We start from the raw sequence: 21,662 nt of genomic DNA, 5'->3' as shown, positions 1-21,662 counted from the left end.
GGGAAACCAACAAGTTAAGGATGCGTTTTGAATAGCTAGGATCCATGCATGTACTACTAGCTAGTGGCACGGATCGTGAGTGTATTCGTGTCGCTGTCAGCTTTATTCATTCTAATTAAGAGAATTGCTCACAAGAGAAAAGAAAAGTTCAACCGCCTTATTATCAGACTGCGGCCCCGTTTGGTTGCGCGATGTAAAAATTTTGAAAAGACATCTTTCTATATTTGAAGTACTAAACATAGACTAATCACAAAAATAATTACAGAACTCGTCTGTAAATCGCGAAATGAATCTAATGAGCCTAATTAATCCGGCATTAGAGGTTGTTTACTGTAGCATTACTGTAGCAATTTAGTGCCTGATTACAGCCTGACTAGGTTCATTAGATTCGTCTCGCCATTTACAGATAGCAGTCGCAATGCGTTTTTTATTTTGTCTAGATTTAAATCTCCATGCAAGTGCCGGAAAAAAATTTGGAATTTTGATTTTTGTAACTGAACACGGACTGCGTATATGCCCGTTCTCCTATATTGATCTGATTTGTCAGCATCACAACCGACCAACTGACCAATACATGTAGCAGGTATTAGTTATCAGTGGCTGACAACATCGCAACCAACAATGTGATGGGTCGAAGATGACTAGCCAGTGAAAGTTGCCTTTCTCTTACTCGTGTGGATTGGTTCAACAGATTAAGTTAGTCAACAGCTCTATTTTGTTGGTGGCTTGTTACACTGACACAACACATATACACAATACACACAGTTTACGTTCCTTTACATAATGAACCAGCTAGTTAATTATATTTTTATTAAATGTTATATATTTATAAGTGAATTGAGCGTAAATCAGCTGGTAACATTTCTTGACGTTCATGTAGATTTGAGTCATCCACTTGACTTGTTTGTATTTTTCTAGATTTATCTAAGAATGTCAATCTCAGGACATATCAGTTCAATCTCTTTCAGTAGGACATCAGGTTGACTTCTTATGAGAGCGAATATTCTAAAATTTTAACAACATTGTGCTTACAGTGGTAGACGATATGTTCCTGTCGACGGTGGAGGAGGGGAGAGTGCGAGTGAGTGTGCGATCGAGTCACCGGAACCTGATCCGATTCGGCTGCTGGTGTATTCGTTGTAACACTTTAAGAGCATCTTCAAAAAGTGCTCAAAATATAGTTATACAAACTAGTTTTGGGAAGAAACGAGAAAAACTCAGCTCCAACAGTAGCCTAAAACGGTGCCCAATTTATTCGCACGCCCAAAACCAGCGCCGGACCGAGCTGGATTTGCCTCCCTCGCTAGCGCGCCCAATCCCGCGCGATTCACGCGCTCCTCGGCTGCTTCGTGGCGGTTCGCAGCTGGGCGTCGACAGCTACGGCGTCTACAGCTACGGCGTCGTGCTGCTGGAGACGGTGACCTGCCAGCGAAGCATGGAGCTGGAGGACAGGCCCGTCCCTGGGCATGTGCCACCGGTGCACCTGCACAGGGCCCCCAAAAATGTGGGGCCCCCATTAGATTAAGTTGTACTACTAATTAGGATTAGTAATTTCTAGCACAACGTAAATTTCTCATGAAGCTTCCTCGAGAAACCTACACAGATTTTCCTTCTCCCCAAAATCTCTTCCACTTCTTCCTTGCCACATGTAAATCATCTCATAATAGTTGTACTTCTGATTCTCATTCTCCTATCACTAATTAATCAGCAATTTGCCCCAAGTAAAATCCCGTTGGACCATGAATCATCCCCAAATGCCAACCTCATATTTATATATCATTTTCTTCTCTTCTATCTCGTTTGTCCTTGCACCTTAATCTTAGCATCAAATTAATCAATGGGATCGGTTGGCTCTGCTAAACCATTTGAAACTTCTTCTAGTTGGATCGGGTACTAATAATCATATCAGTACATGTAAACATACATGTACTTGCAATTTTCTTCTTGAATTTGTGACCCTGCTAATTCTATTTTTTCTCTATTTGTGCATCTTTATTTTAAATTATGTCTTCTAAAAGTTGGAATAGAAAATATGACTCTTGTTATGAAAGCACTAAAAGAAAAAAGGAATTAGAACATCAGATTTGATTTTAAAAATATGTTCAAGCATGATATATAAGTATTCGAAGTTGGCTTTGTTAGATTGGGGGCCTAAAGTATAGTTTGGCACAGGGCCCATATTTTTTGCGGGACGGCCCTGCTGGAGGAGGCCGGCGAGGAGCGCACGCTCATGGAGCGAGCTAGCGCCAGGGTTTACAAAACTGGTCCGATCCGGTTCCGGTTTGGGCCGGTACCAAACCGGCCCAAATTCAAAATTTAAATTTGAATTTAAAAAATGAAAAATTCCTAAAAATACTTCAAGGTGCGACAAATCTAATGGTGTCAAATTTTCTCAAAAATTCGTTCGTTTAACATACTTTTCGGACATTTAAAGTTAAACCGAAAAAGAAAAGAAAAAAAATGAGACGGCCCATTAAGGCCCACTTGATAAACCGGTCAAACCGGCCGGTATACCGTTCCAAACCGGTCACGCATGCGATTTTAAATTTGGATTCTAATTCAAACCGGTCAAACCGGCCGGTATACCGGTACGAACCGGTTGAACTGAGTTTTTTGAATTCAAATTTGAATTTGACCGGTTTCTATCGGTTTCCGGCCAAACCGGTCCGGTATACCGGTACCGGACCCCGCCGGTTTGACCGGACCGGTCGGTTAATTAAACCCTGGATAGCGCACGAGTGGCTGCTCACAACAGTTGTCATGGATGGATGGACGGTCAATGCCATGTGCGCACTTGCTAGATGCGACGCGACCAGCAAATGCTAAAAGTCGCTCGGGTTACTGACAGTCCAATTATCGCACAAGATCTAATAACTATTTTTTATTTTGGAAAAAATTGTTCCCGAAGAATTTTTTTATTGCTACAATAATTAAAAAATTATTTCGAAACAAAATAAATTTGTTCTAAAATAAATTCAACTATGGGCCAGTTTGTTGGGTCGATTTGAGCCCAAAAACATAAAATCTGGAGTGGGTGATAAGTCTGCTGGGGCACCCGTGTGACCCCTAGCAGCCTCTTTAGCTGGGTCAAGTCAATTCCCCGTTCCCTCTCAACTTTCATGCAAATCGTAATCCTAGATAGATAGATACATAGATATATCCTACCAATAGCATCATTGTTCCTGCAATTCAAAATTTATGAATAGATGACCAACTGAAATGAAAGCCGAACAAATGAATGGCGTGTTTGGCTTGGAGCCACAACACGCCACGCCATGCTGTGGCTAGCCACGGACCTGTGGCGGACATAAATATGTACCTGAGCATTCAATGGCTACCAACCAAACATCCTCGAATTCATTCAATTGTATGAATGATTCACCTTGGACTTTGACAGCTTGATCCTGTTTGGTTTGAACTAGGAAAATCTGGACTAAGAATTTTATCAATTTTGACCGCTAATTAAGGTGTCAAACAAAGTCAATTCACAAAACCAACTTCAGAACCCTGTGCTAGAAATCTTGAACAATCTAATGAGGTCTTTGACCGCGTGATTAGAAGATGGTTACTGTAGCATCACTATAGTCAATTATTGATTAATTACTGTCATTAGATTCGTCGCGAAAAGTTACACCCATCCCTAAAAAGATTTTGTAAATAGATTTTATTTAGTACTCCATGTATGCGAGATTCTTCTATCGGAAAATGTACGCGCACTATTTATAGAATCTCCAAGACCGATCCAAACACGGCCCTTGACGCACTGGAAAACCCTTGGACGAGACCGCAAATCATCTACTGTACATCATCACCACCGGAAGTACCTCTTAAGCAGCTACTGCTCTCTCCGTTCTAAATTATAAGTCATTCCAAGAATCTTAGAGAGTCAAATAATTTTAAAGTTTGACTAAAATTATAGAGAGAAATATAAAGATTTATGACATTAAATAGGTGCACTATGAAAATATATCTAACAAAGAATCTAATGATACTTAATTGGTATCATAAATGTTATTATCTTATCATATAAATTTGGTCAAACTTGAAAAATTTTGACTCTCCAAAATTTTTGGAATGACATATAATTTGGAATTTGGAACGGAGGGAGTAGAATTGAACCCTTGGACAGCTCGCGTGAATGATTCATCTACTAGAATAGAACCTCTTGAGCAGATAAGATATGCAGCTTCGCCATAGACACATCCATCGTAGCTTCTTGGCCGCCATGGCTCCTAGGACTTTTTAGTTCCCTTCAAAATTCCAAAACTTTACAAGATTTTTCATCACATTAAAATTTTTCAACACATGCATGAAGTATTAAATGTAGCTAATCAAAATAACTAATTACACAGTTTATCTATAATTTGCGAGACGAATCTTTTTAGCCTAGTTAATCCACGGCGGGATAATAATTACCAAATACAAACGAAAATACTACAGTGCTTTACACCCAAAATTTTATGCCTCTAAACAAGGTCTAAACCCAACCACCATCTGCTGCTGCTGCTTTCCTCTCTGCCCCTGTCAGGCGCGCAGAGCACAAACATCACCTCGGGCTCCTCCCTGCAGGCCGCCGCGGCGCCGCCTGGCCCTCCCCGTCCGGCCGCTTCGCCTTCGGCTTCTACGCCACGGACGGGGGGCTAGCCGTTGGCGTGTGGCTCGCCACCGCGCCCAACGTCACCGTCACGTGGACGGCCGGTCGAAACGACACACCCGCCATGGGCAGCGCGCTCTGGATCACCTACGACGGCCGCCTCGTCTGGACCGGCACCAACGACGGCCAGGACAGGAGCCTCGCCGCGCCTTCCGAGCCGGCCGTCGCCGCGGCCACGCGCGACGACGGCAGCTTCGTGCTCTACGGCACCAACGGTACCGTGGTCTGGTCCACCTTCGCAACGCCCACGGACACCCTGCTCCCCGGGCAGGACCTCGCGCCCGGGGCGCAGCTCTTCTCCGCCGTCTCCGACACCAACAGGGCCGCCGGGAAGTACCGCCTCACCAACCAGGCCAACAACGGCAACCTCGTCATGTACCCAGTGCAGACGGAGAACATCGCGGCCGCCGCGTACTGGGACACAGGCACGTTCCAGATCGGATTCCCCCTGACGCCACGCCTCGACGCCGGCGGCGTGCTCTACCTCACCGGCAACAGCGGCAACTACACCAAGAACCTCACGCGACCGGGAGCCCCGAAATCAGGCAGTGAGCAGCAGGTCTTGTACTGGGTCACGCTCGATCCCGATGGCGTGCTGCGCCTTTACCGCCACACCGTCGCGTCCACCGCCGGCGCGTGGTCGTGGAGCACCGACGTCCGGTGGATCGGCCCGAGGGACCGGTGCTGTCACGACCCCAAATGTAAAAACATGCTTAACATTTAAATAACATCATCATAAGCATCATTAAGGCATAAAGGAGCATCATGTGCATGTTTGTTGTGTTTTGAATTTAATTTTGTGTATGTATGAATATGTGGTTGTTAAGAAAGTTCAAATTTTGTTATGCAACTTGGCCTCCAAAAATTTTATTTAAATACTATATCTCAAATTTTGATTTAAAAATATTTTTTCAGAATTTTGTGACCTTTTAACAGAGGCACAAAATTCTAGGAATTTTCAAAAGTAGTCTATTTGTTCTTTTTGTTTCGACCAAATTAAAAAATATTTTCGAGTTATTCTTGATGCATTGTGTTCTTGGTGATTTTATCTATCTTCTGTAAAAATTTGGTGAATTTTTGAGTCTGGGAACATCTCCGTTTTGAATTTCAAACTTGTTTTCTTCTTTTTCCTCGCCCGAGCCCACCCGTCAGCCTCCTCCTCTCCTCTTCCCTGCTTTGCTTCGGCGCGCCGCACGTGTCGCCACCACCGCCGGCCATCCTCGCGCCACGCGCCAGCCATCCTCGGCTGTCGTGCCGCCCCCTCACTCCTCTCCTCACCTTAAGACCCAGCCCCGGCCCCTTCCCCTCAAACCCTAACCCTATCCCTAGCCCCAACCCGCCATGGCCGCTGCCCCCGAGCTCCGTTGCCGTCGCCGATTTGTCGTCTCCGGTGAGTGCCGCGCCAATTCGTCGCATGGGGAGATTCCTCGCGTCGTCCTCCTCCGATTTCCTTCCTTACCCGGCCCCTTCCCTTGCCGTGCAGGGCCGCCGCCGCGCCGGTCCGCCCGCCGCCGCCCAACGCTGCCGCGCCGCCCGCTCGTCACCGCTCCCCGTCCGCGCCGCCGCCGGTGAGGTCCACCGCCTCCTCCTCTTCGCCGTGCGCACCTTCCCCGGCCTGCTCCGGCCTCGCCTCGCCACGCCGCCTCGCGCCGCCGCCGTGGCCGCTCCCACGCGCGGGTCAAGGCGCGTGCCTTGCCTTGACCCGGGCTGGGTGGGACGCTGGCCCATGGGCCCCGCCTGTCAGGCTCAGGCCTGGCTGGCTGTGGGTGCACCTAGCATTTTTCTAGGATTTTATTACGTTTCATATGTCTGCAAATTAGAAAAATGCATAGAAAATCGTACCAACCTCAGAAAAATACGAAACTTATTTTTTTGGGTTTGTATCGCTCAGATCTACTTAGGAAAAATGTTTTTTATATGTTTCCGTGCTGTTTGTTAAGGTTTTAGTGTGTTTTCGTATACTCTGTCCGAAAATGGTTTAGTGTAGAACTTTTTGCTGAAAAGTGATAAAATGACAAAACTAGTTTTGTTAGTCTTGTGTTTCTACCTAGTTTCTATGATAATTTTCTTAGATTTGTTTAGTTAAGTTGTCATGCCTTTTCTGATTTATCTTTTTTCAAATGGCTGAAAATTAATATATTTATGATTAATTATAGAAAAATGCTTTTGCTGCAAAACCAATTTTCATGGGTTCCCGGTAATGTCCCCTGCATGCTCAATTTAAAATGTGATTTATGCTTGTTGTGTAAGTTCATTTCTTAATTCTTGCTCTAGCTTTCTCGTTCGCGTTTACTTATCGTTTGTAGTCGCGTGTGTTACGTTTGTGCATCATCGCATGTGTAGCGTTCATGTGCTTGTGCATTGCGTTGCATTTATATTTCAATCATAGCATGCCATTTTGATATCGCTGCATTATACTAATGCATACGCATCGCTTCATGCATTCTAGTGTCTGAACCATCGGAGAACGAGCCCGTTGAGCCTGCTGAGTCCGTCGAGCCTGAACTCGGAGTCCAGTTCGTGGTCGAGCCAGAAGTTAACCAAGGCAAGCAGCTAAGTATGAATCCTTGCTCCTATTTAACCTGATTTAATTAGTTATCTCACCGGGTAATATTGGGTTATATATAGTATGTATGTATTATATTTTTGTACCTACTTGCATGCATTATCCTTCCTTAATTTGTTATCCTTGTCCTTGGCACCAGTTAGATAGTTAATAACTTAATCCGACTAGATGCTTAGCCCTGCTTAGAATACTCATATTGCTTGCTAGAAAGGAATGGTTTGGAGTATCACACTTACCTGATTATCCTTGATCGCACTTGAGCAACTGGGGCAAGTGGAATGTAGTATCGAGGTTCGAGCGGAAAGTTAGGGCCTAGAGCATGAAGTCACATGGGCATAGTCCGCTTGGACCGATTAAGGACCGCCCATGGATGACGTCGGTTTTGACCACCTTTCCGTGCTACCACATATCCAATATAATGGTACGGATGAGCCAATTATTTTCTTTGACTTGATCATTGATGTACAGTCCTAGATACGTGGCTATGGGCTATGCAGAGAAGCTTAGAGGTGTCCCCGGGTGGACCTACGTGTAGGAAAGTTTAGAGATGTCCCCGGTGAAAACTAAGTCTCTACACATAAGTTAGGTGTGAAGATTTCAATGATCGAGTCTTGTTGGGAACGGTTGACGCGAATACCCCCTTATCCAACTTTAGCGGGTTGGGTGAGTCGCATGGTCCTTGCGTCGTGTGGGTAAAGTAGTACACCCTTGCAAGGTTAAATCAATTCAAATTGCCGCGCTCTCGGTTATGAGCAAGCTCTTTGTCCGTTGAACTCCTCGTAGAAAGTTTCGGTACGTGGGAATGATTCTGATCACCTCGATGATCAATAAGAGTTTATATGTTATACTTTTAACTAACTAAAATTTAATGAGGGTTTGGGCAATATTAATCAATTTTGCTAGGTGATAGTTTATAGAGCTCATGCTTATGCAATAATTACTTAAGTTTAAAGGTTTTACTTGAGCCATTGCATGATCCTTGTTTATTTAATCGCGTAAGTCTTGCGAGTACCTTTGTACTCATATTGCTTTCTAAACCTAGTTTGAAGGTGAGCTGGAAGTGGTGTTCGGCCACTTCTACCCCGCTGATCCAAATGCGGGAGAGTAGTAGGTCGCTGCGGTCGTGGTGGTGTCCTTGAGCAAGACACCGTCATCTTAAGTATGTTGATATCGTAGTCGAGCTCCGTGAGAGCATATAAATATAATAATCTTTAAGTTTCTGTTTAATATGGCTTTCGTGAGCCCAAGGCTTGTAATAGAAGTTAGTTGAACCCTCCTATATTGAACTTATAATTTTAAGTGTGTAAAATTGCTCTTTGTGGATCATCGGCAATGTACGTGCTTGTGTAACGGTACGTGTGCTTAATCCTGGGCATGTGGCAAACACGTACCGGAACTACCGGGTTTGTTCTCGTTCTAGGTGAATTGTGTTGATTAAGTGCCTCTAAGGTGTGGATTAGCACGTGGCGTGTCGAGAGACGGACACGTGCTAACCTCATCTTGAAGAATTAATCAATAATTTCACCTAAACCGAGGACAAATTAGACGGTTCTTACAGGTGCCACGTGACGCGCAGCCCAGCTGAAGGTGCCCGCCGGGGTTCGGCTTCATCGACGACACCAACGCTGCGCTCGGGTGCGCCGAGACGTCGAGCGCCGGCGACTGCACAGCTGCGGCGGCCACCATGGCCATGGCGGCGGTGCGGAACATGACGTGGGCGGACACGCCGTACGATGTGGTGGGCGCGGCCTCGAGCGCGGCCGACTGCCAGGCCGCGTGCGTGGGCGACTGCCTCTGCGCCGCCGTGCTACTCAACGGCAACGACAGGACGTGCACCAAGCAGCAGCTCCCGCTCCGGTACGGCCGCGAGGGCGGCGGGTACACGCTCTTCGTCAAGAAGGCCACTGCGGGGACGGCGAGCCCCGTCCCCGCGCTCAGCGACAGGGGCGGACGCCGCGTGGGGCGCGCGGCCACCGTCGCGCTGGTCTGCACCGGGCTACTGACGTGCGTGTCCCCGGAAGCGGCGGCAGCTGGCGGACGCGGACGAGGAGGAGGAGGAGGCGCCCCTGCGGTCGTACAGCTACCAGGAGCTGGAGCAGGCGACGTGCAGCTTCCGCGATCCGCTGGGGCGCGGCGCGTTCGGCACCGTGTTCCGGGGCACGCTGGGCGGGCGAGAGGTGGCCGTAAAGCGGCTGGAGAAGATGGTGAAGGAGGGGGAGCTCGAGTTCCAGCTGGAGGTGCGCGCGATCGGGCGGACGAGCCACCGGAATCTGGTCCGGCTGCTGGGTTCTTGATAGTGATCGGGTGCTCTAGCCTAAGAGGGGGAGGGGGTGAATTAGGCACTAATAAAAACTTAGACCTATGGCTCCAACTAGTTTGCACAAAGCTTAAACTAAAACAAGCTATCTAGATGTGCAACTAGGTTGTTCTAGTGTAAAACCCCTATCCCAAAAGAGTTTAGCAACCTATAGCCTTTCCTATCAAGAAACTATTCTATGAAAGTAAAGGCATACAAATTACTAGAATGAAATGCGAAAGCTTAAAGAGCGGGATAGGAGATAGCAAACTCTTGACGCGGGTGTTTATCTCGTGGTTCGGTTAGCCACAAAGGCACACCTACATCCACGTTGTTGTAGCACTCACTAAGAGTATTGCTACTCGGCCACCAAGTCTCTTCCGTGAACACAATCACGGTCACCTTGGCCCCGGGTTCCACTAAGGAGCTTCTCCACAAAGGATGGGGGTCTCCACGTCCCCCGCACAAAGGTGTCGTCGCCGCTCCACACCAAGTCGGAGGGTCGATGACGTTGCCGGCGAGCTCCACGCTCCAAGGTGCCGGCGCACCAAGCTCTTGTTTTGGTTCACTAATGAACCACAGCACAAAGGCTCTAAGCCTTGCAAACTCACTCACTAAGAGCTAATCCTTTACACAACACTCTCAAAGTGTGCTAAGGGCTAAGGATATGATCTTGATGCTTTTGTATGGCTTGGAGATGTTCTTGGGTGTGTGTGGGATGTCCAGCAACTCCAGCAATCTTCAAATGGCCGGGGTGAGGCGTATATATAGGCCACCAAGTCTTGTAGCCGTTGCTCCAACGGTTAGCTGAAAATCTGCGTACCACCGGAAGAATCGATGCCTCTTGGCAGGGTAGCGTCGGTTCATCCGGTCACTCATAACACGAAGTAGCCGTTGGACTCCTGATGGCTGACGCAGAGACCACCGGTTGAACCGATGCAATGCACCGATGCCTCATCGGTTCAACCGGTGCTGAAAGAATCTTCTCCTGGACGCTGACGTCATTACACCGGTGGTATGCACCGATGCCCCATCGGTTGAACCGGTGCTGAAGACACTTCTCCTGGGCACCTGACATCGTCTCTGGTACAAAGGACGGCCAATGCACCGATGGTATGCTCCGATGCACCGTCGGTTGAACCGGTGCTGAAGAAACTTCTCCTGGGCGCTTGACATCGTCTCTGGTACATAGGACGCCCAATGCACCGATGCCCTATTTTGGACCGTCGGTTCAACCGGTGCCTATAGGCTGACTTGGCTTCGATTCCCTTCTGCACCAAGGTATTATGGCGTCGGTTCTTCCGACTACCACCGGATGCTCCGATGCCCTGGCGTCGGTTCTTCCGGTGCTCCTGAATCGAAGAGCTTTCAGGGCGCTGCCCTGAGACCCGCGAGGGGCGGCTCCCCCTCGACCCCCGTCCGCTAACCGGGTAGCGGAACCCCCGTAGGGGCTGCCCTTCGGGCCTTGCTACGCCTATTTTCTCTTTCTCTTTGTCATCACTTGAACCTAAAAGCCTGAGAATGATCATCTTAACAATCATATTAGTCCAAGTGTTGTGTTGTCATTCGATCACCAAAATCACTCGAAATGGCATAAATGGTGCCATGTTCGTTACAGTTCTGCCACGAGGGCGCCAACCGGCTGCTGGTGTACGAGTACATGAGCAACGGGTCGCTGGCGGAGCGGCTCTTCAACAAGGGCGGCGGCGGAGGCTGGCCGTCGTGGGGGGAGCGCGTGCGCATCGCCCTGGACGTCGCGCGCGGCCTGCACTACCTCCACGACGAGCTGGAGCGGCGCGTCATCCACTGCGACGTGAAGCCGCACAACATCCTGATGGACGCGTCGGGGACGGCCAAGATCGCCGACTTCGGCCTCGCCAAGCTGCTGCTGCTGCCGGAGCAGACGCGGACCTTCACGGGGGTGCGCGGCACGCCCGGGTACCTGGCCCCCGAGTGGTACCGCGGCGGCGGGCCTGTCACGGTCAAGGCCGACGTCTACAGCTACGGCGTCGTGCTGCTGGAGACGGTGACCTGCCGGCGAAGCATGGAGCTGGAGGAGGCCGGCGAGGAGCGCACCCTCATGGAGCTGGCGCACGAGTGGCTGCTCAAGGGGGAGGTGGCGCCGGTGATGGCCACCGACGCGCTGGAGGTGGAGAGGGCGCTCAAGGTGGCGCTGTGGTGCGCGCAGGCAAGGCCGACCATGAGGACCGTCATCCTCATGCTGGAAGGCCACGTCGAGGTGCCGTTCCCGCCGCCGCCGGCAACGTCGTCGTGATCGATCTCTTGATGAATGCATGAATTATATTGTCATCATCTACTACGTACTCCAGATCTGCTGCTAGGAGTTGGCAGCGGAGATGATCGAGCTGAGGACTGAGGTTGGTCGTTGTAACAGTTAGTTAGTTTGAGATCGCGAAACAAAATCTTGAATGATAAAGAGATATATAGAGAGGACATTTAATTTAATTTCACTTACAAATTAAATTGTAGGAGTACGTTACAAATAAAACGACACAGATTGATTCATGGATGGGAATTGGGGAACACACGCACACAAAGTAATAGATGGATGAAATTAAACTAGGAGGAGATAGAGTAGTAGGTCGTCGTTGGTGATGGGTGGGCGATGGATGAATCAGCCTTGGGCAGATATTGGAGCAGATGATCAAGCCTTGGGCGCGCCCCCGGCGGCACCGGCACCGGCGGCGGCCGCCCCCTGGTCGACGGGGCCGCACGCCTGGTTGCACATCTTGGTGCAGACGGGGTCGTCCTTGCCGTTGGCGCACCGCTCGTAGCAGTCGTCGTAGCAGCCGTACGCGGTGGCCGCGGGCAGGGACGCCGCCGCTACCACCACAAGGGCCAGGACCAGGGCCACCATCCTCCTGCTCTGCTGGCCCGCCATGGCTGCTGCTGCTTCTATCTTATCTTGTTGCGTCGTCGTTGATGGAGGAGGTACGCTGGTGATCGCCGTGTGGGGGTGGATTGTATATATATATATATACTACGGACATGAGCGTGAGGACGCGCGCGCTTCACGGGCGGGCGGGCGGGCTGGCTAATGTGTGGTGCCAACGCCATGTCCCTCCGTCGTTTCGAGATGCATGCATGATTGACCCCCGGAGAAGAAGCAGCAAGGGATGGCATGCCAACACCTGGCGTCGTCTCTCACCTTGCTCATGTCCGATCCGCATGAATAGAAATCATGACGATGATGGGTCGTTACTGGGCTTGCAAGTGCCATTAGGGCGCGGCCCAAGCCCCATGGGCATCAAAACGCAACTGCCTGCCTGGGACGGATGGTTCCTTTTTCTGACACACACAGACAGAGGATTAAACAAAGCAAGTGCTTAATTATAAACTTATCTAGCAAATATGTATTTATATGGGAAGCCATATAAATATATTTAGCATATACACTATATGTATTTATAGTGTATCAATGGAGGATTTTAGTCTTTTCTCTATTTTATCCATCTAATCCTAAATAGTGTCGGACCCTTATTAACTCAATTTCCGGTCACCTGGATTCTTATTAAGATTCAGATTGACGGACCAATGAATTATTGCTTGCTGTAGTAATATATATATTAGGTAAATATGCACGTGCGTTGCTCCGTGCAAAGTTGGTATAAGTCTCGCGTACGTATAATTCAGTATGTAAGAAGAGGCCTATAGCGACGGGCGTCATCTCCCTAAGGTGACGGCGACATCGTCACTGATTAGAATAGAAAAGTGACGGGCAAAAACCCGTCACCTATGTACCTAAAAGGTGACGGACATCAGTGTGAGCCGTCACCTATGGTATCCTTAGTCCGTCACCTATGTCAACACATAGGTGACGGGCATCATTACTTTACGTGCTAAAATAAATATTTACAGTAGAAATAAATATTTGCGCGAATATACGATTTTTTCTTGCCTTACTAGAATTCGAACCCACAACCTCAGCCTCGAGCGTACCCTTTTCTACCACTAGGCTACACCATCACATGTGATGAGCAATAAGATAGTTTTCTTTTACCATCTCTTTCTAATGTCTTATATAACCTATTTCACAGCTATAACGATCTCAAATGAAAAACTTTTCAACTACAAAGTTGTAGATCTGGTGGCGAGCTACAACTTTCGTATACACCTTTTTGCATCTAAGGTCATTTGAAAATTTTAAAAATTTGAAATTCAAAATTTAAACCATATATTTGAGTGCCAAAACAACTTCAACTGAAAAAATTTTGAATTACAAAGTTGTAGACACTTGTTTTTGCATAGAAGCCTTTTCTTGCACCTAGCTACAAAACTAAAAGTTTTTTTTAAGGGAAGTTTTATTAACATCAAGTAATGTTACATCGAGGTGATTGCTTGAATAAATTTATTTGAACATAAAGCAGATGAAACAATATACTAGAATAAATTTATTTGAACATAAAGCAGATGAAACAATATACTTACAGTTGTGTATAGTTTTGTTAGATGGCAAGCTTAGAGTAGTTAATTGAACAGATAGATGTTGCATGATGGTCCAGTTTGATTCTCGATCTATAAAAAACAAGGGCGCGCTTTATTATTATGTACAGAGAGTGGTACTACGGTAGGGCAAGAACCAATAAGCAATAAGAGCCCCACGTCAGATCCAGCACGACGGACGATACTTAACGCGGAGCCACGGATTAGTATTTATATTGAGCGTTCTCTGTTCTCTCTCCTATTAGAGGGGGGAAAAAAGTCAATGGTCAGTTCATACAAGGTTCCTAGATTTTTTTTTTTCAAATGGATGACTGTTAATGATCTCGATTTAAATTTCTCAGATATATAGCAAAGACTTTTTTAGCCTAAATAATGAATGAATTGTTAAGTAATCCATGTCTTTTTTTTTCGGGAAACTTTTTGTTAAGGATAGATTATTCCTTGGTTGATAATTTGTTTTTCCTTCCAAGAAATATCCACAGACATGTCTGGTACTCCCTCCGTTTCAAATTATAAGTCATTCCAAGAATCTTGGAGAGTCAAAGTTTTTCAAATTTGATCAAATTTATATGACAAGATAATAACATTTATGATACCAATTAAGTATTATTATATTCTTTATTAGTTATAATTTCATAGTACACCTATTTGATGTCATAAATTTTTATATTTCTCTCTATAATTTTGATCAAACTTTGAGATGGTTTGACTCTCCAAGATTCTTAGAATGACTTATAATTTGGAACAGAGGGAGTATTACGTACGCATGCATCACCTGGTTGAACAGAATACACGTGCATGTTAAGTGATGAGTAGGCTCGCTCGATCGCATGCGGGCTTCACGCTAGCTCAATGTTAAGTTGAGCATTGCGAACTAATGTTTAACTTTATGGGTCGTGTATGTGGCTTTGGCATGTTGCACGCTCGCACATGTTCTTTTGCAGAAGCTTTTGCGGTACGGTGTAGTGCACATGTGAAAGCGCAAGACGCCCGCGCGTGCCGGGACGTATATATTCCCTAGCTTAAGCTTAATCACAAGCCTAATTCTCATCTCAATTAAAGCCTGTTTGTTTGAGCTGCAGATTTTGAAGCTTTTCACCTTTCTACAAGTTTTTTTTTTCTTCCGAAAAGCTGACAATAGCTTGTTAGCTTTTAGACGATGCTTTTAACCTTTTGGGCTTAAAAAATCTATAAAAAATTCAGAAAACCGAGCTTTTCATTTTTTTATATAAACTCGGAGCTTTTGGTTCTCCGAAAACTGCACGAGAAATTCGCTTGATGTGCTTCAGCTGAAAAGCTGCCCAAAAACTTAAACAAATAAACCCGCCCTTAGAATAATCCGCCCTATTTATTTAAAGTAAGCTAATAAGCATGAGGCCATGCGTTCCCGCACGGCAAGCTAATAGCTAACTTCACGTCTCTCTCCATCTATCTATATATCTATCTTCACTAGATAGTAGTAATTCTGAATCCCTAATTATTAGTAGCTTGTTTCTTGGTCGTCTTCTCGCTAACCTGCTGCTCTACCTCTACAGCGCGCCTATAAATACCCTCCCTCTCGATCGATCATCTCCTCGCTCTCCCCCCACACACATATGCATACACTGCTCATCTCGACCACCGATCGACAAGATAGCTAGATAGATGGTTGGGAGCAACGCTATTGCGATGGCGGTGGCAGCAGGCCAGCAGCCGCACCAGCAGCTTAATAACGATGACAACCCATGCGTGCAGGTGCAGCAGCTGCAGCATTGTGCCTTCGCGGTGGAGGAGCCGCCGGCGGACGAGGAGGCCGCGGCGGAGCGCCAGGCCGACGTGGCCCGCCTCCTCGCCGGCTTCAGGCAGCACCTCCACGACAGGACTGCCCACCACTTAGGTTACCCGTACAATCTGAATCTGAATCTGAATCTGAACAACTTGGAGGACTTGCAGTTCCACAACTTGTGCATCAACAACCTGGGCGACCCCTTCATCGAGAGCAACTACGGCGTGCACTCGAGGCCATTGGAGGTGGCCGTGCTCGACTGGTTCGCTCGCCTCTGGGACCTGCAAAAGGATCAGTACTGGGGCTACATCACCAGCTGCGGGACGGAAGGAAACTTGCACGGCCTACTCGTCGCTCTTCCCTGATGGCATCCTATATGCCTCCACCGAGTCACACTACTCTGTCTTCAAGGCCGCCGGGATGTACAGGGTCAAGTGTGTCAAGGTCGATGCTCTGCTTTCAGGGGAGATCAGCTGTGCTGATTTCGAGTCCAAGCTGCTGCACAACCCGGGGAGCCCTGCCATCGTCAATGTAAACATTGGTTAGTTACGTTATTAATTACTGCTTTATTTATATTCATTTACTTGCATCCAAACAATTAGGATGCCTGCAGGCCGGCATGCTTTATTTTTGGTTTGCTTCTTGCAGGAACAACCGTGAAGGGAGCAATCGATGATCTTGACGGCATCATAGCCACACTCCAAAAATGTGGATTTGCCGGTCGATTTTACATCCACTGCGATGGTGCACTCGCTGGCCTTATGATGCCGTTTATCAAACAAGTGAGCTACCAAATGAAGTTCTTTATTTATTTAATTAATTGCCCAACAAGTTACATATTACTAGTTTTGACTTTTGAGTGACCAAAATAAAAAAATAAACTGTATTAGATAGCTAACACAAGTTCTTTACTTCGCTTCGATATACATACTAGGCACCAAAAGTGACATTCCAAAAACCCATCGGGAGCGTCAGCGTTTCCGGCAACAAGTTCATAGGATGCCCTGTACCTTGCGGCGTTGCGATCACCAGACGAGAGCATGTGAACGTGTTGTCTACCGATATCGAATACCTGTCGTCCAGAGATGCGACCATCATGGGGAGCCGCAACGGGCACGCTCCTATCTTCTTGTGGTACACACTGAACAACAAGGGCTACAGAGGCATTCGCAAGGAAGTTCAGAAGTGCCTAAGGAATGCACACTACCTCGTGCACCATCTCAGAGAAGTGGGGGTCAGCGCATTTCTGAACCCGTTGAGCAACACGGTAGTGTTCGAGAGGCCAAGAGATGAGGCGTTCGTATACAAGTGGCAGCTTGCTTGCGAGGAAAATATCGCCCATGTCGTGGTGATGCCTAGTGTCACTATCGAGAAGATGACCAGCTTTGTCAAGGACCTTGCTAGCAATCGAGCTGATTGGTATCAAGATGGGAGCGTTCTTGTTCCGTGCATTGCAAAAGATATAGGGCGGGAAAATTGCCTATGTGGTCTCCATAACAACAAAATGTCGACCAAGAACGGCGGCGTAAGAATATCGATCGAAGCGCCATGAATACAAACAAACTTAGCAGCAGATGGATTGTTTCCTAAAAACTTGGAAGCCAAGCGTTTGACATATCCTTATTACTTTGCTATGTAAATGCAATAATTGTACAATAATATATGTGATGACATATCGTCTGTAATAAATAATATATGGACAGTGTTTGATGCTATATAGCCATTAGTATTATATTAAAATAAAATTAGAATGGCCGACCTGTATCATATACTCCCTCCATAAAATAAAATAATGCTAAAACACCGTGCCTGACTGTGTTTATAAAACCTAATGCTAAGAATATATTTTTTTAATTTTCTTAGAGATCACTTGGGAAAAATAAATATCAATACTAACTATATTTTCCTTTCTGAAAAAGGTTTATTTTCTCAGAGAGCAGTTTTTTTTTGAAAGAAACAGAGAGCAGTTGGAGAGAGAGAGAAAAACACATACAAAGTGCTCAATAATTTGGAAGCCTCGAGAAGGCAGGAAAGGGAGGGAATTTGCTACAACTGGTCCTGGCTGGCTGTGGCCACACCGCAAATATTTAGGCCCTCCGCTTCAGCCAGCGAGCCACCCCCTTCAAGCTTCAACAACTACCCTACTCCTCCCCCCTCCCACACACCCAAGCTTCAAGCCCCTCGCCGCCCCGTCGCTTCCTCGATTCGGCAGGCTTCGTCCCCGGTAATCTCCTCCTCCCCCCTCCCCTCTCCCAAGCCTCTCCACTCGCGATCTCTCCACGCGCTAGCTCCTACTCCAGCTTTCGGGCGTTCTAGCGGTCAGATCTGAGCGACCTGGCTCGAGATCCGCATGCGCTCTGGTCGCTCCCTCCCGCTGCTCTGCCAGATCCGGGGCGGATACCGTGGGATCCGCGGACGGATCGCGCTTAGCCCGCTTCCTTGTTGGCGTTCGTCTCATGCCTACCCGTGCTTGATGAACTTGTCGAGGGCTTGTCCGTTCCTGATCTGTCGTATTTCTGCGTCTCGATGCATCTGGTGCGTGTGTGCTTGTGTGTTTTGGGGGAACGCCATGGGAGCTCGTGTGGGCCAGGTACCTACTACCTAGGGTGGTGGCTGTGATGTCTGATGTCTGAGTTCGTGTCACTGCTTCCCGGCACTAAGGTTCAAAGTTGCCAGGAATGTTTGCTATGCTCCGGTTGATGTTAGTGGAAGAGGTTACGCCTTCATCTCCAGGCTGTTCTAAACTAGCAAGTCCAGGTAGCTGTGGTAGCATGGATCAAAGTAGTGGCTACTTATTTTGGTCTGATTAAAATACCAAAGTGTTAGATTCGTGTGTATAGTTCATTGGGAGTGTTATAAGAGCTATCCGCAGAGCATATCTGCTTGTTTAGATTTTTCGCTGCCATAAATAGCAATGGAGTATATACCTCCTGATTGTGGTCAATATTTTGAGTCATGGCAATGTCACATCTTGAAATTGGCTATTTGGCGCCTAATGTTAGGCAGAAAATTCAGCATGTGATTTTTTTATTACTCTGTAGGACACCTTATTAGGTAGGAAAAAAAAGCATGTTAGATTGGGTACACCCATTTTCTTGTACAATTGGCTACTAACCAGTACATGTACACTACTTTTTCTTAGGAGTGTAAGTTTTTTCCTATCACATTAGTCATACCAGTATTTGGCTACGACACATTACATAATTTATAAATATCGCAAAAAAACATCTGTGAACATATTAACAGATTATTTCTTAGTACACTGTTAGCCTAATCGGTGGAATGAATCTCCCTTTATGTTCAGTTGATATGCATGGCATCAATCCATATGTTCAGTTCATATATGCCTTCAAAGGCTATGCTTACAGTGTCTACTTATTCCCACTGCACAGCTGGGTAACTATCTATCCGGATACATTTTCTGTTAACTGATACCCAACCTTTTGCAGAGTACCTGTAGGAAATGGCTGACGGTGAGGATATCCAGCCTCTTGTCTGTGACAATGGAACTGGAATGGTCAAGGTCAGGAACTGCTTCCCTTTACCAGGCTTACATCTTTCATCCCCCAATGTAACTATACCAATTTGAACTTGGATTTAATTTTGCAGGCTGGTTTTGCCGGTGATGATGCACCAAGGGCTGTTTTCCCTAGCATTGTTGGTCGACCTCGCCACACTGGTGTGATGGTAGGGATGGGGCAGAAGGATGCATACGTTGGGGATGAGGCACAGTCCAAGAGAGGTATTCTCACGTTGAAGTACCCAATCGAGCATGGTATTGTGAGCAACTGGGATGACATGGAGAAGATCTGGCATCACACTTTCTACAATGAGCTCCGTGTTGCACCTGAGGAGCACCCAGTGTTGCTCACGGAAGCTCCTTTGAACCCCAAAGCTAACAGGGAGAAGATGACACAGATTATGTTTGAGACCTTCAATGTGCCTGCCATGTATGTTGCTATTCAAGCCGTGCTTTCACTCTATGCTAGTGGTCGTACAACAGGTATGGAACACACTATTTCACTTGTCATTTTTCTTCCCAGTTCAGCATGAATTTGCTTACTAAAAAATTCTAAGAATTCAGTTGTGCACCTCACCAAACTTGCATGAACATTGAAAATTGGATGATTAATTATGAAGCACTTGCTTTTATCCACTTTATTTTTTCACGGACTGTATAATTTGGGCTGTTCTATGTCTTGCACCAAGTAGTATTCAGGAGATGAAAATGTGATTGTGCATCTAATGATATTGATTCTGCTAGTATCTGGCTAATACCATTCTCATAACTGGCAGGTATCGTTCTTGACTCTGGTGATGGTGTGAGCCACACTGTGCCCATTTATGAGGGATATGCGCTTCCTCATGCTATCCTCCGTCTGGATCTTGCTGGCCGTGACCTCACGGATTCTCTTATGAAGATCCTCACTGAGAGAGGATACTCTTTCACCACCTCTGCTGAGCGGGAAATTGTGAGGGACATCAAGGAGAAGCTTGCATATGTGGCCCTTGATTATGAGCAGGAGCTGGAGACTGCCAAGAACAGCTCCTCGGTTGAGAAGAGCTACGAGCTGCCTGATGGCCAGGTGATTACCATCGGCGCGGAGAGGTTTAGGTGCCCTGAGGTCCTCTTCCAGCCATCCATGATCGGCATGGAATCCCCTGGAATCCACGAGACTACCTACAACTCCATCATGAAGTGTGATGTGGATATCAGGAAGGACCTGTACGGCAACATTGTGCTCAGTGGAGGCTCAACAATGTTCCCAGGCATCGCTGACCGTATGAGCAAGGAGATCACCGCTCTTGCTCCGAGCAGCATGAAGATCAAGGTGGTTGCTCCACCTGAGCGCAAGTACAGTGTCTGGATCGGAGGGTCTATCCTAGCTTCTCTCAGCACCTTCCAACAGGTACTGCTTGCGCTGCTGCAGTTGGTTTCACATTTGTTGAATTAGTTTAAAACTGATGAGGCATCAGGTCTCATGGCTTGTTATTACACCAGTTCTTGTGATCTGATTTGTCTTGTGATTGGTAAAACAGATGTGGATATCAAAGGAGGAGTACGATGAATCTGGCCCAGCAATCGTCCACAGGAAGTGCTTCTGAGTTGTGCTGCCCTTTTCGTGCAGTCTCCATGTGTGGGTTTTTTTTTTCATGGGGGGAGAGAGATTGCAAGGTAATGTTTGTGTTCTGCAGACGGTCCTTATTGTGGCCACTTGTATCTGTGATTGCCCCGGTTACCTTTGTTCTGTACTAGTATTTCGTTGTTCTGTGACTATGAGGTCACTTTGTGGAACTTGTGGTTGGCTTGATCGGTTGTACCTGTTATAGCTGATAGTTCTATAAGTTGTTTTGTGGGTAGAGAATTGTGTGGATTTTTTAGAAGTTATATTTTTGTGTGCCTGTGCCCATCAGTTGAAATCTGTGGGGGCAAAACACAGCAGCTTTGTTGTTCTCCCAGGAAACTGGTGATGATCATCAGTTGATGGTGGCATTCTGATGAAGGGCTAAATCCGTCTGTAGTGCAAACGTACGTGATGCTTGCTAAATGCGTTAGAAATGTGCGGGTGCAGCTGCTATCATTGCTCATGCTTGTCGTTGGATTCCTCCAGATTTTTCCATAGCGGCGACTATGAATGATCGTTTTTGGTAGACCCAACAACGGTTTCAAGTTGACAGATTATGTCGCAAGAGACGGGCACAAGATTCTGAGTTGACACTAGTTTCTCCCTTGGTTCTATCGTGGACCATGTCTGCATTCTTGTTTTGTTTCGAGTGACGATCAGGTCAATATATACAGTACTTGTGGGGCGGCTACAATAATAACATTTTTTTTGTTGCGGCAAGTTCTCCGGGACAATCAAATCGACAAGAAAAAGAAAAAGTTAAATTTTAAAAAATAAATCCTCTAAACAGA

General features: G+C 46.8%; 3 protein-coding genes and 1 pseudogene across 3 annotated transcripts; 3 read left to right on the top strand and 1 right to left on the bottom strand.

The window, feature by feature from the left end:
• The first annotated feature begins 1,045 nt into the window (after positions 1-1,045).
• Positions 1,046-11,791, top strand: LOC120710340 (G-type lectin S-receptor-like serine/threonine-protein kinase LECRK1). The gene is made up of 6 exons (XM_039995966.1): positions 1,046-1,081; positions 1,364-1,452; positions 4,529-5,335; positions 8,808-9,204; positions 9,251-9,457; positions 11,135-11,791. The coding sequence occupies exons 1-6, from the start codon at positions 1,046-1,048 to the stop codon at positions 11,789-11,791; spliced, it is 2,193 nt and encodes a 730-aa protein (XP_039851900.1).
• Positions 11,792-11,936: 145 nt separating this feature from the next.
• On the bottom strand, positions 11,937-12,496 carry LOC120710846. The gene has a single exon (XM_039996411.1). The coding sequence runs from the start codon at positions 12,416-12,418 to the stop codon at positions 12,182-12,184; it is 237 nt and encodes a 78-aa protein (XP_039852345.1). The 5' UTR covers positions 12,419-12,496; the 3' UTR covers positions 11,937-12,181.
• Positions 12,497-15,648: 3,152 nt separating this feature from the next.
• LOC120710339 lies at positions 15,649-17,297 on the top strand (annotated as a pseudogene).
• A 482-nt stretch (positions 17,298-17,779) lies between these two features.
• LOC120709334 (actin-7-like) lies at positions 17,780-21,134 on the top strand. Its single transcript, XM_039994950.1, has 5 exons — positions 17,780-17,969; positions 19,195-19,268; positions 19,355-19,748; positions 20,042-20,655; positions 20,786-21,134. The coding sequence occupies exons 2-5, from the start codon at positions 19,209-19,211 to the stop codon at positions 20,849-20,851; spliced, it is 1,134 nt and encodes a 377-aa protein (XP_039850884.1). The 5' UTR covers positions 17,780-17,969; positions 19,195-19,208; the 3' UTR covers positions 20,852-21,134.
• The last annotated feature ends 528 nt before the right edge of the window (positions 21,135-21,662 follow it).

The sequence above is a fragment of the Panicum virgatum genome, chromosome 5K (assembly GCF_016808335.1).
Source record: "Panicum virgatum strain AP13 chromosome 5K, P.virgatum_v5, whole genome shotgun sequence".
In the NCBI taxonomy this organism is placed as follows: Eukaryota; Viridiplantae; Streptophyta; class Magnoliopsida; order Poales; family Poaceae; genus Panicum; species Panicum virgatum.
Note: the sequence above shows the minus strand (reverse complement) of the source record. Positions and strands in the feature narration are given on the sequence as shown.

What these genes read in the sequence shown, in the direction of transcription:
- LOC120709334 (XM_039994950.1), top strand. Translation starts at nt 19,209, where the DNA reads ATGGCTGACGGTGAGGATATCCAGCCTCTTGTCTGTGACAATGGAACT. An exon ending in ATGGAACTGGAATGGTCAAG is followed by an intron (nt 19,269 to 19,354) that starts GTCAGGAACTGC and finishes TTAATTTTGCAG; the next exon opens with GCTGGTTTTGCCGGTGATGA. An exon ending in CTCTCAGCACCTTCCAACAG is followed by an intron (nt 20,656 to 20,785) that starts GTACTGCTTGCG and finishes TTGGTAAAACAG; the next exon opens with ATGTGGATATCAAAGGAGGA.
- LOC120710340 (XM_039995966.1), top strand. Translation starts at nt 1,046, where the DNA reads ATGTTCCTGTCGACGGTGGAGGAGGGGAGAGTGCGA. An exon ending in TGGATCGGCCCGAGGGACCG is followed by an intron (nt 5,336 to 8,807) that starts GTGCTGTCACGA and finishes GCCCAGCTGAAG; the next exon opens with GTGCCCGCCGGGGTTCGGCT. An exon ending in AGCTCGAGTTCCAGCTGGAG is followed by an intron (nt 9,458 to 11,134) that starts GTGCGCGCGATC and finishes TGTTCGTTACAG; the next exon opens with TTCTGCCACGAGGGCGCCAA.
- LOC120710846 (XM_039996411.1), bottom strand. Translation starts at nt 12,418, where the DNA reads ATGGCGGGCCAGCAGAGCAGGAGGATGGTGGCCCTGGTCCTGGCCCTT.